The sequence below is a fragment of the Salmo trutta genome, chromosome 14 (assembly GCF_901001165.1).
Source record: "Salmo trutta chromosome 14, fSalTru1.1, whole genome shotgun sequence".
Lineage (NCBI taxonomy): Eukaryota > Metazoa > Chordata > Actinopteri > Salmoniformes > Salmonidae > Salmo > Salmo trutta.
Window position 1 is genome coordinate 6,996,029 of NC_042970.1, and position 17,414 is coordinate 7,013,442.

Genomic DNA, 17,414 nt, shown 5'->3' on the forward strand with positions numbered 1-17,414 from the left:
GCTTTGGCTCCAACAATAAGTACCTCAGTCTTGTCTTGATTTAGCTGGAGGAAGTTGTGAGCCAACCAAATCCTCTGGTGACATGTAAAGTTTTGTATCATCTGCATAGCAGTTAAAATTCAATTCTGTGTTTTCTGATAACGCTGCTAAGGGGTAACATATAAACGCAGCAAAAAAAGAAACGTCCTCTCACTGTCAATTGCATTTATTTTCAGCAAACTTAAAATGTGCAAATATTTGTATGAAGATAACAAGATTAAACAACTGAGACATAAACTGAACAAGTTCCACAGACATGTGACTCACAGAAATGGAATAACGTGCCCCTGAACAAAATCAAAAGTAACAGTCAGTATCTGGTGTGGCCACCAGCTGCATTAAGTACTGCAGTGCATCTCCTCCTCATGGACTGCACCAGATTTGCCAGTTCTTGCTGTGAGATGTTACCCCACTCTTCCACCAAGGCATCTGCAAGTTCCCGGACATTTCTGGGGGGAATGGCCCTAGCCATTCAACAGGTCCCAGACGTACACAATGGGATTGACATCTAGGCTCTTCGCTGGCCATGGCAGAACACTGACATTCCTGTCTTGCAGGAAATCACATACAGAACGAGCAGTATGGCTGGTGGCATTGTCATGCTGGAGGGTCATGTCAGGATGAGCCTGCAGGAAGGGTACCACATGAGGGAGGAGGATGTCTTCCCTGTAACGCACAGCATTGAGATTGCCTGCAATGACAACAAGCTCAGTCCGATGATGCTGTAACACACCGCCCCAGACCATGACGGACCCTCCACCTCCAAATCGATCCCTCTCCAGAGTACAGGCCTCGGTGTAACGCTCATTCCTTCGACGATAAACGCGAATCCGACCATCACCACTGGTGAGACAAAACCGCAACTCGTCAGTGAAGAGCATTTTTTGCCAGTCCTGTCTGGTCCAGCGACGGTGGGTTTGTGCCCATAGGCAACATTGTTGCCAGTGATGGCCTTACAACAGGCCTACAAGCCCTCAGTCCAGCCTCTCTCAGCTTATTGCGGACATTCTGAGCACTGATGGAGGGATTGTGCTTTCCTGGTGTAACCTGCACAGGATGTACCGATCCTGTGCAGGTGTTGTTACACGTGGTCTGCCACTGCGAGGACGATCAGCTGTCCGTCCTGTCTCCCTGTAGCGCTGTCTTTATGGAGCTGCAACTTTGACTTTCTCCTGTTCCGCTCTGCATTCTGCAATTTCTCTTTAGTTGATTCGTTTCCTCACTCATCCAACATGTAGATCATTTGGATGTGGCCGTTGTCAACTTTACTGGAGCTATGGCATCAATGGTTCCCATTAATTTGCTGTTAAAGTTATCAGCTAATTCAACACAAGAGGAAGGCAGAATAGGTCATGGAGTATTGTTCATACATTTAATAAAATCAGTAGAGGTAAGATAGTGTTTCTTAATAATGCGTTCAGTATTCCCCTGTGCTATGGGCAACAAGGTAGTATAACATCCACAGTGGTGGTCAGATAAAGCAACATCAACAATAGAGGATATATCAATAGAAAGCCCCTTGGTTATAACCAGGTCCAGAGTATAGCTGTGGTTATGGGTGGGCCCAGTAGAAAGCCCCTTGGTGATAACCAGGTAAAGAGTATGGCTGTGGTTATGGGTGGGCCCAGTAGAAAGCCCCTTGGTAATAACCAGGTCCAGAGTATGGCTGTGGTTATGGGTGGGCCCAGTAGAAAGCCCCTTGGTAATAACCAGGTCCAGAGTATGGCTGTGGTTATGGGTGGGCCCAGTAGAAAGCCCCTTGGTGATAACCAGGTCCAGAGTATGGCTGTGGTTATGGGTGGGCCCAGTAGAAAGCCCCTTGGTTACAACCAGGTCCAGAGTATGGCTGTGGTTATGGGTGGGCCCAGTAGAAAGCCCCTTGGTAATAACCAGGTCCAGAGTACGGCTGTGGTTATGGGTGGGCCCAGTAGAAAGCCCCTTGGTATTAACCAGGTCCAGAGTATGGCTGTGGTTATGGGTGGGCCCAGTAGAAAGGCCATTGGTAATAACCAGGTCCAGTGTATGGCTGTGGTTATGGATGGGCCCAGTAGAAAGCCCCTTGGTAATAACCAGGTCCAGAGATTGGCTGTGGTTATGGGTGGGCCCAGTAGAAAGCCCCTTGGTAATAACCAGGTCTAGAGTATGGCTGTGGTTATGGGTGGGCCCAGTAGAAAGCCCCTTAGTAATAGCCAGGTCCAGAGATTGGCTGTGGATATGGGTGGGCCCAGTAGAAAGCCCCTTGGTAATAACCAGATCCAGAGTATGGCTGTGGTTATGGGTGGGCCCAGTAGAAAGCCCCTTGGTAATAACCAGGTCCAGAGTATGGCTGTGGTTATGGGTGGGCCCAGTAGAAAGCCCCTTGGTAATAACCAGGTCCAGAGTATGGCTGTGGTTATGGGTGGGCCCAGTAGAAAGCCCCTTGGTAATAACCAGGTCCAGAGTATGGCTGTGGTTATGGGTGGGCCCAGTAGAAAGCCCCTTGGTTACAACCAGGTCCAGAGTATGGCTGTGGATATGGGTGGGCCCAGTAGAAAGCCCCTTGGTAATAACCAGGTCAAATCAAATCACATTTTATTTGTCACATACACATGGTTAGCGGATGGTAATGCGAGTGTAGCGAAATGCTTGTGCTTCTAGTTCCGACCATGCAGTAATATCTAACAAGAAATCTAACCTAACAATTTCACAATAACTACCTGATACACACAAGTGTAAAGGAATGAATAAGAATATGTACATAAAAATATATGAATGAGTGATGGCCGAATGGCATAGGCAAGATGCAGTAGATGGTATAGAGTACAGTATATACATATGAGATGAGTAATGTAGGGTATGTAAACATTATATAAAGTGGCATTGTTTAAAGTGGCTAGTGACACATTTATTACATCAAGATGGCAAAATGCAGTAGATGGTGTCGTGTCTTTGGGGTACCATTAAACTGAAGACATGTTTATCAATTAACTCCCTGTAATTATTATCACGCGATTAAACTGATTAATCGTTTAATTGTAATTAACTAGTAGATCGGGGCACCAAGAAAAATATTCAGATTACAAAGTTATAATTTTCCTAATATAACTTTCCTATATTATAATATTATATTATAGTATAGGCCGATTATCTTCTGGTTTAAATGGTGTATTTTACCTCGCGTCCAGTCTCATTCCAAACGTCGTAAATTGTTGTATCTGCACGAACCCAGTCTTTACTAAAATCATCCATACATCAATTGTCTTAAAATCATTTATTTACTACACTAAGTAATTAACAGAAAACATACAAACAGTAATTATCGTCACAAAGGATTGGTAGAGTAATGTGCCCTAATGGCTAACAGGCATGGCTGGTGTCTTGTAGAACAATGGGTCATAAAATGTTCATTTGAGGAGGTACACAGAGTTCATTAATATTAACAATTGACATGCTAATCAACTGCACATGAACGCTCACTCATTTGGGAACAATTGCAATCAATATATATTTACGCTCAGTGTGTCGTCGGGATCCTTGTTGAAGAGTCGTTCTGTTGGAGAGTTCTCTCTCTCTCTCTCTCTCTCTCTCTCGGTTAGAATGGATCTTTCAAAGCGACATTCATTAATGTCGTTATAGAATGGATGTTTCGTTGGTCTTCGCGTTCAATGATATAATTTACTTAGCTGCAGACTAATAATTAATATCAAAGACTTGTTCTTATTCTGTCGGTATCAATAGTCTAAAAGTTAACCACGTGGTATAGTTCACTTTCAGTAGAGGAATTGGATGGTAAAACCTATTGGCCATGGAGTGGAGGCCTGGTCTAAAGAAAGTAGATCAGGGTATAGTTTTATAGTGAACATAGAACAGGCTTGTCACATGACGCCTGGTCCTGTCTGTGTCCCTGGGGGGCGTGCCGATGACTGAGTTAAGCTTGGTGCAGAAATACAATTCTATCACATTAACATCAGTACATAGCATCTCAATGTATTACAAATAGCTTTATCCTTATTAATACATTTTATACAACCATGTGGATGCAAGTCTCATCGCTGAGGCTATTATATAAACAGTTTTATGGTAATATGGCTATATTGTCTCTTCTGAGTATCACAAAATTGTACCAAGCGGATCAGTTCGTAGCTGGATTCTTCACCAATCTTCCATACCTTCTCCAGAACACAAATGTCGCTCGGTTCTCCAATTCTATGAGTTGGAAGAATTTCCTTTGTCTCTCTATGAAACATGTGGTAGGAGATTCTCCTCTTAGAGTTTTTACAACCCTTTCATCGGGGGGTGTAGGTGTCCTGAAGGGCAGGTAGTTTGCCCCCGGTGATGCGTTGTGCAGACCTCACTACCCTCTGGAGAGCCTTACGGTTATGGGCGGAGCAGTTGCCGTACCAGGCGGTGATACAGCCTGACAGGATGCTCTCGATTGTGCATCTGTAAAAGTTTGTGAGTGTTTTTGGTGATAAGCCGAATTTCTTCAGCCTCCTGAGGTTGAAGAAGCGCTACTGCGCCTTCTTCGCCATGCTGTCTGTGTGGGTGGACCCTTTCAGTTTGTCAGTGATGTGTACGCCGAGGAACTTAAAACTTTCCACCCTCTCCACTACTGTCCCGTCAATGTGGATGGGGGGCTGCCCCTCTGCTGTTTCCTGAAGTCCACGATCATCTCCTTTGTTTTGTTGACATTGAGTGTGAAGTTATTTTCCTGACACCACACTTCAAGGGCCCTCACCTCCTCCCTGTAGGCCGTCTCGTCGTTGTTGGTAATCAAACCTACCCCTGTAGTGTCGTCTGCAAACTTGATGATTGAGTTGGAGGCGTGCATGGCCACGCAGTCGTGGGTGAACAGGGAGTACAGGAGAGGGCTGAGAACGCACCCTTGTGGGGCCCCAGTGTTGAGGATTAGTGGGGTGGAGATGTTGTTACCTACCCTCACCACCTGGGGGCGGCCCGTCAGGAAGTCCAGAACCCAGTTGCACAGGGCAGGGTCGAGACCTAGTGTGATTGCGATTGCGTCGTCTGTGGACCTATTGGGGCGGTAAGCAAATTGGAGTGGGTCTAGGGTGTCAGGTAGGGTGGAGGTGATATGGTCCTTGACTAGTCTCTCAAAGCCCTTCATGATGACGGAAGTGAGTGCTACGGGGCGGTAGTCATTTAGCTCAGTTACCTTAGCTTTCTTGGGAACAGGAACAATGGTGGCCCTCTTGAAGCATGTGGGAACAGCAAACTGAGATAAGGATTGATTGAATATGTCCGTAAACACACCAGCCAGCTGGTCTGTGCATGCTCTGAGGACGCGGCTGGGGATGCCATCTGGGCCAGCAGCCTTGCGAGGGTTAACACGTTTAAATGTTTTACTCACATTGGCTGCAGTGAAGGAGAGCCCGCAGGTTTTGGTAGCGGGCCGTGTCAGTGGCACTGCATTGTCCTCAAAGCGAGCAAAGAAGTTGTTTAGTCTGTCTGGGAGCAAGGCACCGTGGTCCGTGACGGGGCTGGTTTTTCTTTTGTAGTCCGTGATTGACTGTAGACTCTGCCACATTCATCTCGTGTCTGAGCCGTTGAATTGCGACTCTACTTTGTCTCTATACTGACGCTTAGCTTGTCCAGAGTATGGCTGCGGTTATGGGTGGGTACAGTAGAAAGCCCCTTGGTAATAACCAGGTAAATAATGTGGGGCAGTGCTTTGGTGGACTACACAGGCTGATGGCCAGTCCCACCACCCTTTTTCCATTTTCTCATAGAGTATGAAATGCTGTAGTCTGGGGGGAGGCTTCAAAAAGAGCGGCACTGCAGTCTACAGACAGTCATGTTTCAGTGAGAAACATCCTATCAACTTTGCGCTCAGTAATGAGATCATTCACAAGAAAACATGTACTAGTTAGTTAAAAGCGCCATATTCAATGATTGTGGGCCACTCTGCCTCTAGGACATCTGCCTTGAGGTAACCAATGGAATAACAACCAAATTATTAATGTTACAACCACATTTTCTGTCTGTCTCCAATCTTTCATAATGGTAGGAGATGACAGTTTGTATAAACTCACTAGAAGGCGGAGTTAAACAAACATAAATTAGGTTACTCACAATAACCACAGTGCCATTTCCACAGGAGTTGATATGGTTTCCAAGTCCTCTGTTGGTTATTCTGACAGAGAGAACTGGAGCACTACCAGACCCTGTCTGTCAGTCTCTAAAACAGTTTGATGTTGCTGGGACTGGAGCACTACCAGACCCTGTCTGTCAGTCTCTAAAACAGTTTGATTTTGCTGGGACTGGAGCACTACCAGACCCTGTCTGTCAGTCTCTAAAACAGTTTGATGTTGCTGGGACTGGAGCACTACCAGACCCCATCTGTCAGTCTCTGAAACAGTTTGATGTTGCTGGGACTGGAGCACTACCAGACCCCATCTGTCAGTCTCTGAAACAGTTTGATGTTGCTGGAACTGGAGCACTACCAGACCCTGTCTGTCAGTCTCTGAAACAGTTTGATGTTGCTGGAACTGGAGCACTACCAGACCCTGTCTGTCAGTCTCTAAAACAGTTTGGTGTTGCTGGGACTGGAGCACTACCACCCTGTCTGTCAGTCTCTAAAACAGTTTGATGTTGCTGGGACTGGAGCACTACCAGACCCCGTCTGTCAGTCTCTAAAACAGTTTGATGTTGCTGGGACTGGAGCACTACCAGACCCTGTCTGTCAGTCTCTAAAACAATTTGATTTTGTTGGGACTGGAGCACTACCAGACCCTGTCTGTCAGTCTCTAAAACAGTTTGATGTTGCTGGGACTGGAGCACTACCAGACCCTGTCTGTCCGTCTCTAAAACAATTTGATTTTGTTGGGACTGGAGCACTACCAGACCCTGTCTGTCAGTCTCTAAAACAGTTTGATGTTGCTGGGACTGGAGCACTACCAGACCCCGTCTGTCAGTCTCTAAAACAGTTTGATGTTGCTGGGACTGGAGCACTACCAGACCCTGTCTGTCAGTCTCTAAAACAGTTTGATTTTGCTGGAAATAATCCTAGAACCCCTGCGGTTAGGCTGAATCCTGCGTGTTTTTCAAAATGCATACTACCGTGCTCCGAGCACGTAAATTGAAGCACGGTCGGAGTATGAGTCCAAATCCAAAGTATGTGAAATGGAGCATGGTGGGCACTTATTGAATGTGTACTCTGTTTGTACATATTTTGAAGCATGCATTGATGCAAGCTTCAATGGAAAGTATGCAAATAATTATGATGCAGCACGTAAAAATGATACATTTTCTTGAAATCAATGGCTGCCACTATTTGAACTGAAGCGAGAGAAAATAAACTCACATCTCATATGTTGCCTGACTACAATATTTTATCTTGATATGTTAATAAATACATGTTGTGTTCATTTTGGCATGGTTACCTGCCTACAATACCCATTGTAGTGTGCATAGGTTGTAAGCCCATAGTAAGGCAATAGAGCTAACTGGCTAGCTACTACTGTTAGCTAGCCAGATAGCAACAAATAATTGTTACCCACAAAGAATTGACATCTTCCTTGGATAAGGTCATTTTTGCCTGTTATACTATCTGGTTAGCTACATTTTTACAATTCACATATAGCTAGCGGACAGTTATGAAGTAAAATGGAGTTGGGAGTTGATGTCATGGACACGGGCTCCTGGGTGACAGTGGACCTTGGTCGGTCCACAAAACCGTAGGTAGGCCAAAATCTCTCACCATCTAGCTGCCCACAATGATGTTGTGATGGAATCCGATGGGGAAGGAAGAGAAGGAGCGGGATGGGACTGACTCGGGCAGGGGGGATGGAGGCTTCGAGCCACGCTAGCCTGACTCTTCACACCAGCAACAGCGGACGGGGGGGAGGATGGCCTGAGACCCTTCTGTCTTGAGTCTGCGACCTGCTGAACTGTGGTGGCCATGGGGGGTGGCCATGGGGGAGTGTATACACCCAAGATCTGTGCTGACTTCCTGGGCTGGTAGATCCATCTCAAGCGGGGCAAAGCTGTTTGATAGCTGGATCAGATCTTCTCGGATAGATGAAGGGTGGCCAGACTGCCTCCCCGACGTCCTACCCCTTGCGAGTGTCCAGTCTCCCATGGGCCGCGGAGTTAAGCTTAACATCTGTAGGTTGGATTGGGACAGATCAACGCCACCCAACTCATCGACAGCTTTGCTATAGGAGGCATTTAAAACTGTGATTCGGTTTGCCTGGTTTACAGCAAGGTTGGTGTACTTAGAAAGCATGTTATCCTTTTCTCTCAGCCCTTGCTAACAGCCGGAGGATCTCTTCCCTAAGCTGCTTGATGGTGGTGCGTTTAGGGCAGACAAATCCCTGTTCATTTTCTAGTTCCACCTTATCTTATGATTGTGTGGAAATCATCTCACACCTGAAGCATTTGTTCCCAGCTGTGGATAAACACACCGGTAGGCTAGCACTGCTAGCATTAGCCTGCTCCGTTTTCATGATGGCTAGCAGCTAACTGCTACTTAACAGGAATCCTGGAGACAAACTTGCAGTCCCAGCCGTAAAGGCTGACCGCGTTGCGGTATCCATAGCAATACAAACTTTAGCTATGATTTAGAAACTATTTCATAAAAACAACAAACCGAGGGGAGACAAAGTGTAGACAGTACACTGCTCTGTTGCGCGCTCTGATGACGTCTCTGGCAGAAACATGACCTATTCAATCCCTATCTCCTGTGTTCATTTCATCATACGCATGTGTCATGACTGTGAGGATCCGAATGGGTCAGATGAGCTTAAAAATGGTTGAACGACAGATTTTTTTACCTTGTCAGCTGGGGGATTCGACCCTGCAACCTTTCCGGTTACAAGTCCAACACTCTAAGCACTAGGCTACCTGCAGCACCAATTAAAGGAGATCCACAGAACATCCCTCTCCAAATGAACACAGGAATGTTCCTTTGTCTCCAGAGACTTTTCCCGCCGAAACTCTAACACATTCTTAAGCGAATACTGGAAAATATTCCTAACACAGAACGTGGGGAATGGTCAGAGGTGAGCTAAAGAATAATAATGTCATATGGGTTGTTATTTTGTGATGTCATAAACATTTTTATAAAGGAAATACTGTAATTTAAAGTATATATACTACATGTATGAAGTCTCCATCCTTCCTGTTGTGTATGAAATATAAAAAATGATGAAAGTATTTTGGTTAAGATAGGAATGTGATTTTAAGATATCATTTGTGTCCTATAAACTTTGCACAGTAACTAGTCACGCCCTGAGTGAGGTCGTATCAGCCTGACAGAACCATCCCTTTCAACCAGAGGGCATAAAAGGATTGGTAAAGAAATTAACATTTAGATCAGAGAGGCATGTAGCTGCAGCTCATGTCCAAAGTGGTTTGAACTCTCAACATGAGGTAGAGAAGATAACGTCCCCTCCCAGACAATCACTGGTATGGCTGATTAGCTGTCAGCCGTACCAGTGATTGTCTGGGAGGTGATGTTATCGTAAAGTATCTATAAAAGCTCATTTAAGTGGGACCACTCTACTACTTCTCAAATCACCATAGTACGCTACTCTCATCACCCAATGGGAACCATTGACATGGCTGGCTAGACTATCTTTAAAGGAGCATCGTCCAGAGTGAACAACAGTAGAAGAGACGGGTCCGGACCCCTTTTGGACAATCAGAGCCTTACAAGCATGCAGCAGAAAGGTCCAACACCCTTCCTAAGAAGGCCTGGACACTTCCTAAGAAGGCCTGGTTCCGACAGAGACACACGGCAAACAAATGCATTTACATGTAAATATATTCATGATTTCTTACTCCAAACGGGCGGCGATTTGTGTGTATATTGTATGATTACTGTGAGAGTAGTTCCTAAAATGTATCAACGATAAGTGTCTCTTTCTCTCTCTCTCCATCACAAGCTGCCATATATTGTGTCAGTCCGCTAGCGACCTTTATTTAATGTATTAAGCGTGTATGTTTATCCTGTGTTATCATTTAGTTAGTAAATAAATAATTCAACCAATTTGTGTAGTACTGAATCATAAGTAAGGCTGGGGTTTTTGCAGATGCAGGAGATTACGACTGTTCAGAATGATGATATGATAAGAGTTTATGATTAATGCGTTGACTGTTTTATGGATGTGATTGGTAAAGACCTTTAGAGTTTAATTCGGGAGATGGTAACTCTTTAAACAACCGCTCTCGTGGTGCCCCAAATTCCTAATGAGTTAATTGTTACATGATTAATTTAATCGGATAACAATTAAACATAGTTAGTGGATTAGATAAATAACAGGCATCAGATTAATGAAAGTAAAGTCACAACATATTCTATAGTCTGTGTCCCAGAGAGAGTATAAATACCTATGATTTCACTCTGTCAGGTTAGATATACACTACCGTTCAAAAGTTTGGGGTCACTTAGAAATGTCCTTGTTTTTGAAAGAAAAGCACATTTTGTTGTCCATTAAAATAACATCAAATTGATCAGAAACACAGGGTAGACATTGTTAATGTTGTAAATGACTTTTCTAGCTGGAAACGGCAGATTTTTGATGGAATATCTACATAGGCGTACAGAGGCCCATTATCAGCAACCATCACTCCTGTGTTCCAATGGCACGTTGTGTTAGCTAACTAGTCTAAAGAAGGCCAGTTTTATTGCTTCTTTAATCAGAACAACAGTTTTCAGCTGTGCTAACATAATTGAAAAAGGGTTTTCTAATGATCAATTTGCCTTTTAAAAATATAAACTTGGATTAGCTAACACAACGTGGCATTGGAACACAGAAGTGATGGTTGCTGATAATGGGCCTCTGTACGCCTATGTAGATATTCCATCAAAAATTGTTTCCAACTGCAATAGTCATTTACAACATTAACAATGTCTACCCTGTATTTCTGATCAATTTGATGTTATTTTAATGGACAACAAAATGTGCTTTTCTTTCAAAAACAAGGACATTTCTAAGTGACCCCAACATTTTGAACGGTAGTGTACATGATGAGAGGGTAGAGTTGGTTGGAATACGTCATATGGAATTATTCTTCTCTCCCGAAGAGAGAGCATGGGAGCACTGATTGAAAAGTGTGGATATCCACCAAGCCACTGACGAGATCCCTGTAATGTAACATCCATCAGGAAAATAAAATGAGATTGGAGAGTCTGTTCAGGGTCAGAGTCTGTTCAAGGTGAAACTGACTGACTGGGTTTCAGAATAACCTCGTCCTGTTTTCAACAAGAACGTGACCTTTGGAAATCACTATAATGGTGTATGCTGGTTGCGTATCTTAAAACACACGTCATTCAGCCCTCTTTAATGTAGCAGGATGACACCATCATGAACAACAAAACAACCTCCCACATACAGACATCAACAATTACCCAGACAACCATTATTTTGGTTTCACTAATTTTGTGCCTTCCCTTGTAGCAAGCCCACATTGGGAAGAGCCAATAATGGCAGGCTTGATTGATTGATTGATTGATTGGTTGATTGATTGATTGATTGGTTGATTGATTGATTGGTTGATTGATTGATTGATACCCTACCCGTTGTTCCTGACAGGATACGAAGGTCTGGAAGCCAGGGGCCACTCCGAAACCCAGCTGGTCAATGAAGGGAGGCTCGTCCTGCGTGTGGATCTGAACCTTGATGCCCGCCTCGAACGACGTCTCATCTGGAAAGAGGAAGGGAAAGATAAGAAACTTGCATTCCAAAAACAGATGTCAGAAACCGCATGGGTCAGTGTATTAATCAGTATGATTTCATTCAACTGGACTGAGAAAAAAAAACATGAAATTAATAACCTGAAAATCTGATTACAATAAGGAATCAGAAGAAGAGATTGATCTCAAAATGATGTATACTCTATTGTTGATATTCCTCCTGTGTACTAGCCTGCCCTTATCGCCATTCATCCCCTAACGTCCCCTATCCATCCCCTATCCATCCCCTACCCATCCCCTATCCATCCCCTATCCATCCCCTATCCATCCCCTATCCATCCCCTATCCATCCCTTATCCCCATTCATCCCCTAACGTCCCCTATCCATCCCCATTCATCCCCTACCCATCCCCTATCCATCCCCTATCCATTCCCTATCCATCCCCTATCCATCCCCATCCCCATTCATCCCCTAACGTCCCCTATCCATCCCCATTCATCCCCTACCCATCCCCTATCCATCCCCTATCCATCCCCTATCCATCCCCTATCCATCCCCATCCCCTATCCATCCCCTATCCATCCCCTATCCATCCCCTATCCATCCCCTATCCATCCCCTATCCCCATCCCCTATCCCTCACCTATCCATCCCCTATCCATCCCCTATCCATCCCCTATCCATCCCCTATCCATCCCCTATCCCCATCCCCTATCCATCCCCTATCCATCCTCTATCCATCCCCTATCCATCCCCTATCCATCCCCTATCCATCCCTTATCCCCATCCCCTATCCATCCCTTATCCCCTATCCATCCCCTATCCATCCCCTATCCATCCCCTATCCCCATCCCCTATCCATCCCCTATCCATCCCCTATCCATCCCTTATCCCTCACCTATCCATCCCCTATCCATCCCCTATTCATCCCCTATCCATCCCCTATCCCCATCCCCTATCCATCCCCTATCCATCCCCTATCCATCCTCTATCCATCCCCTATCCATCCCTTATCCCCATCCCCTATCCATCCCCTATCCATCCCCTATCCATCCCCTATCCATCCTCTATCCATCCCCTATCCATCCCCTATCCATCCCCTATCCATCCTCTATCCATCCCCTATCCATCCCCTATCCATCCCCTATCCATCCCTTATCCCCATCCCCTATCCATCCCCTATCCATCCCCTATCCATCCCCTATCCATCCCCTATCCATCCTCTATCCATCCCCTATCCATCCCCTATCCATCCCCTATCCATCCCCTATCCATCCCCTATCCCCATCCCCTATCCATCCCTTATCCATCCTCTATCCATCCCCTATCCATCCCCTATCCATCCCCTATCCATCCCTTATCCCCATCCCCTATCCATCCCTTATCCCCTATCCATCCCCTATCCATCCCCTATCCCCATCCCCTATCCATCCCCTATCCATCCCTTATCCCTCACCTATCCATCCCCTATCCATCCCCTATTCATCCCCTATCCCCATCCCCTATCCCCATCCCCTATCCATCCCCTATCCATCCCCTATCCATCCTCTATCCATCCCCTATCCATCCCTTATCCCCATCCCCTATCCATCCCCTATCCCCATCCCCTATCCATCCCCTATCCCCATCCCCTATCCATCCCCTATCCATCCCCTATCCATCCCCTATCCATCCCCTATCCATCCCTTATCCCCATCCCCTATCCATCCCCTATCCATCCCCTATCCATCCTCTATCCATCCCCTATCCATCCCCTATCCATCCCCATCCCCTATCCATCCCCTATCCATCCCTTATCCCCATCCCCTATCCATCCCCTATCCATCCCTTATCCCCATCCCCTATCCATCCCCTATCCATCCCCTATCCATCCCCTATCCATCCCCTATCCCCATCCCCTATCCATCCCCTATCCATCCTCTATCCATCCCCTATCCATCCCCTATCCATCCCCTATCCATTCCTTATCCCCATTCATCCCCTAACCATCCCCTATCCATCCCCTATCCATCCCTTATCCCCATCCCCTATCCCCTATCCATCCCCTATCCATCCCCTATCCCCATCCCCTATCCATCCCCTATCCCCATCCCCTATCCATCCCCTATCCATCCCCTATCCATCCCCTATCCATCCCTTATCCATCCCTTATCCCTCCCCTATCCCTCCCCTATCCATCCCCTATCCATCCCCTATCCATCCCCTATCCCCATACCCTATCCATCCCCTATCCATCCCCTATCCATCCTCTATCCATCCCCTATCCCCATACCCTATCCATCCCCTATCCATCCCCTATCCATCCTCTATCCATCCCCTATCCATCCTCTATCCATCCTCTATCCATCCCCTATCCATCCCCTATCCCTCCCCCATCCATCCCCCATCCATCCCCTATCCATCCCCTATCCATCCCCTATCCATCCCTTATCCCTCCCCTATCCCTCCCCTATCCATCCCCTATCCATCCCCTATCCCCATACCCTATCCATCCCCTATCCATCCCCTATCCATCCTCTATACATCCCCTATCCCTCCCCTATCCATCCCCTATCAATCCTCTATCCATCCCCTATCCATCCCCTATCCATCCCCTATCCATCCTCTATCCATCCTCTATCCATCCCCTATCCATCCCCTATCCCTCCCCTATCCATCCCCTATCCATCCCCTATCCATCCCCTATCATCCCCCATCCATCCCCCATCCATCCCCTATCCATCCCCTATCCATCTCCTATCCATCCCTTATCCCTCCCCTATCCATCCCCTATCCATCCCCTATCCATCCCCTATCCCCATACCCTATCCATCCCCTATCCATCCCCTATCCATCCTCTATCCATCCCCTATCCCTCCCCTATCCATCCCCTATCCATCCTCTATCCATCCCCTATCCATCCTCTATCCATCCCCTATCCATCCTCTATCCATCCCCTATCCATCCCCTATCCATCCCCTATCCATCCCCCATCCATCCCCTATCCATCCCCTATCCATCCCCTATCCATCCCCTATCCATCCCCTATCCCTCCCCTATCCCTCCCCTATCCATCCCCTATCCATCCCCTATCCCCATCCCCTATCCCCATCCCCTATCCATCCCCTATCCATCCCCTATCCATCCCCTATCCATCCCCTTTCCATCCCCTATCCATCCCCTATCCCCATCCCCTATCCATCCCCTATCCATCCCCTATCCCCATCCCCTATCCCCATCCCCTATCCATCCCCTATCCATCCCCTATCCATCCCCTATCCATCCCCTATCCATCCCCTATCCATCCCCTATCCATGTGCTTTCTTGTGCGTGTGTGTCTAACTAGCCTTGTTGAAGCCACCTCTCTATAACTCAGGACAGGACAGGAGGAGTGTATATTCACTGCAGGGTCAGGGTTATGTACTGCAGGGAAAATGAGTGAACGGAAAAATGTATAAATAAATTAGGAAAAGAAGGATAAAAGGAAAATCAACATGGCTGACGGCATCCTCTGGCCGCCCGGACACTGTGCTCTTCTAGCCTGGTTTCCTCTGGCCGCCCGGACACTGTGCTCTTCTAGCCTGGTTTCCTCTGGCCGCCTGGACACTGTGCTCTTCTAGCCTGGTTTCCTCTGGCCGCCCGGACACTGTGCTCTTCTAGCCTGGTTTCCTCTGGCCGCCCGGACACTGTGCTCTTCTAGCCTGGTTTCCTCTGGCCGTCCGGACACTGTGCTCTTCTAGCCTGGTTTCCTCTGGCCGCCCGGACACTGTGCTCTTCTAGCCTGGTTTCCTCTGGCTTCCCGGACACTGGGCTCTTCTAGCCTGGTTTCCTCTGGCCGTCCGGACACTGTGCTCTTCTAGCCTGGTTTCCTCTGGCTTCCCGGACACTGTGCTCTTCTAGCCTGGTTTCCTCTGGCCGCCTGGACACTGTGCTCTTCTAGCCTGGTTTCCTCTGGCCGCCTGGACACTGTGCTCTTCTAGCCTGGTTTCCTCTGGCCGCCCGGACACTGTGCTCTTCTAGCCTGGTTTCCTCTGGCCGCCCGGACACTGTGCTCTTCTAGCCTGGTTTCCTCTGGCCGCCCGGACACTGTGCTCTTCTAGCCTGGTTTCCTCTGGCCGCCTGGACACTGTGCTCTTCTAGCCTGGTTTCCTCTGGCCGCCTGGACACTGTGCTCTTCTAGCCTGGTTTCCTCTGGCCACCCGGACACTGTCCTCTTCTAGCCTGGTTTCCTCTGGTCGCCCGGACACTGGGCTCTTTTAGCCTGCTTCCCAAATGGCACCCTACTGACATAGTGCAGTAGGCCTATTCTTGGACAGAGCCCTAAGTTAGTGCAATATACACTTAGTGGACAAAACATTAGGAACACCTTGTCTTTCCATGACGTAGGTTGACCAGGTGAATCCAGGTGAAAGCTATGATCACTTATTGATATCACTTGTTAAATCCACTTCAATCAGTGTAGATGAAGAGGAGGAGACAGGATAAAGAAGGACTTTAAAGCCTTGAGACAATTGAGACATGGATTGTGTCTGTGTGTCATTCAGAGGGTGAATGGGCAAGACAAATGCCTTTGAACGGGGTGAGGTAGTAGGTGCCAGTCAAGAACTGCAACGCTGCTGGGTATTTCACGCTTCATTAAAGTGTCCCGTGTGAATCAACCCAAAGGACATCCAGTCAACTTGGCACAACTGTGGGAAACATTGGAGTCAACATAGGCCAGCATCCCTGTGGAGCGCTTTTGACATCTTGTGGAGTCTGTTCCACGACGAGGAAGCCATATATTTATCATCAGCAGATGGGAGGCTGTAATAGTGGCCATGTACCATCTGAGACCATGTACCACCTGGGAGGGGTTTTGCACACACACACACACACACACACACATACATACACACACACACACACACACACACACACACACACACACACACACACACACACACACACACACACACACACACACACACACACACACACACACACACACACACATACACATACACACACAAACCGGTGCCATTTAGTATGTCAAACAGAATAGAACAATATTTCTAGTATGCATACGTGCCATGGTGGCTATAAAAATGATGGGATGAGAACTGTTTTAGAATGAGGTGTTTGTAATTCGCGCCACGCTCTATCATTGGATATTGGCAAGGCGTTCCGCTAGCGGCACATCTAGATGTAAGAGGTTTCAACTGGTTGGATTACCAAAATATGGTTCCGTTTCCCACCTTTTGATGTTACCAGACTCTATGTTATCCTCTTACATCTGCTCCAATATCCAATGATGGGCGTGGCGCAAAATACAAATTCCTCTAAAATCCGAAAACTTCAATTTTTCAAACATATGACTATTTTATAGCTATTTAAAGACAAGACTCTCGTTAATCTAACCACACTGTCCGATTTCAAAAAGGCTTTACAGCGAAAGCAAAACATTAGATTATGTCAGCAGAGTACCCAGTCAGAAATAATCAGACACCCATTTTTCAAGCTAGCATATAATGTCACAAAAACCCAGAAGACAGCTAAATGCAGCACTAACCTTTGATGATCTTCATCAGATGACACACCTAGGACATTATGTTATACAATACATGCATGTTTTGTTCAATCAAGTTCATATTTATATCAAAAAACAGCTTTTTACATTAGCATGTGACGTTCAGAACTAGCATACCCCCTGCAAACTTCCGGGGAATTTACTAACAATTTACTAAATTACTCACGATAAACGTTCACAAAAAGCATAACAATT

General features: G+C 46.6%; 1 protein-coding gene across 2 annotated transcripts in view; it reads right to left on the reverse strand.

Moving 5' to 3' along the window:
- LOC115207302 (acid-sensing ion channel 1-like) overlaps positions 1–17,414 on the reverse strand; it is a 343,093-nt gene that overhangs the window by 28,522 nt on the left and 297,157 nt on the right. For both annotated transcript variants that reach the window (XM_029774287.1, XM_029774286.1), the window contains one exon: positions 11,558–11,685. In XM_029774287.1, the coding sequence (XP_029630147.1) occupies positions 11,558–11,685 (128 nt within the window). The remainder of the gene's footprint in view (positions 1–11,557; positions 11,686–17,414) is intronic.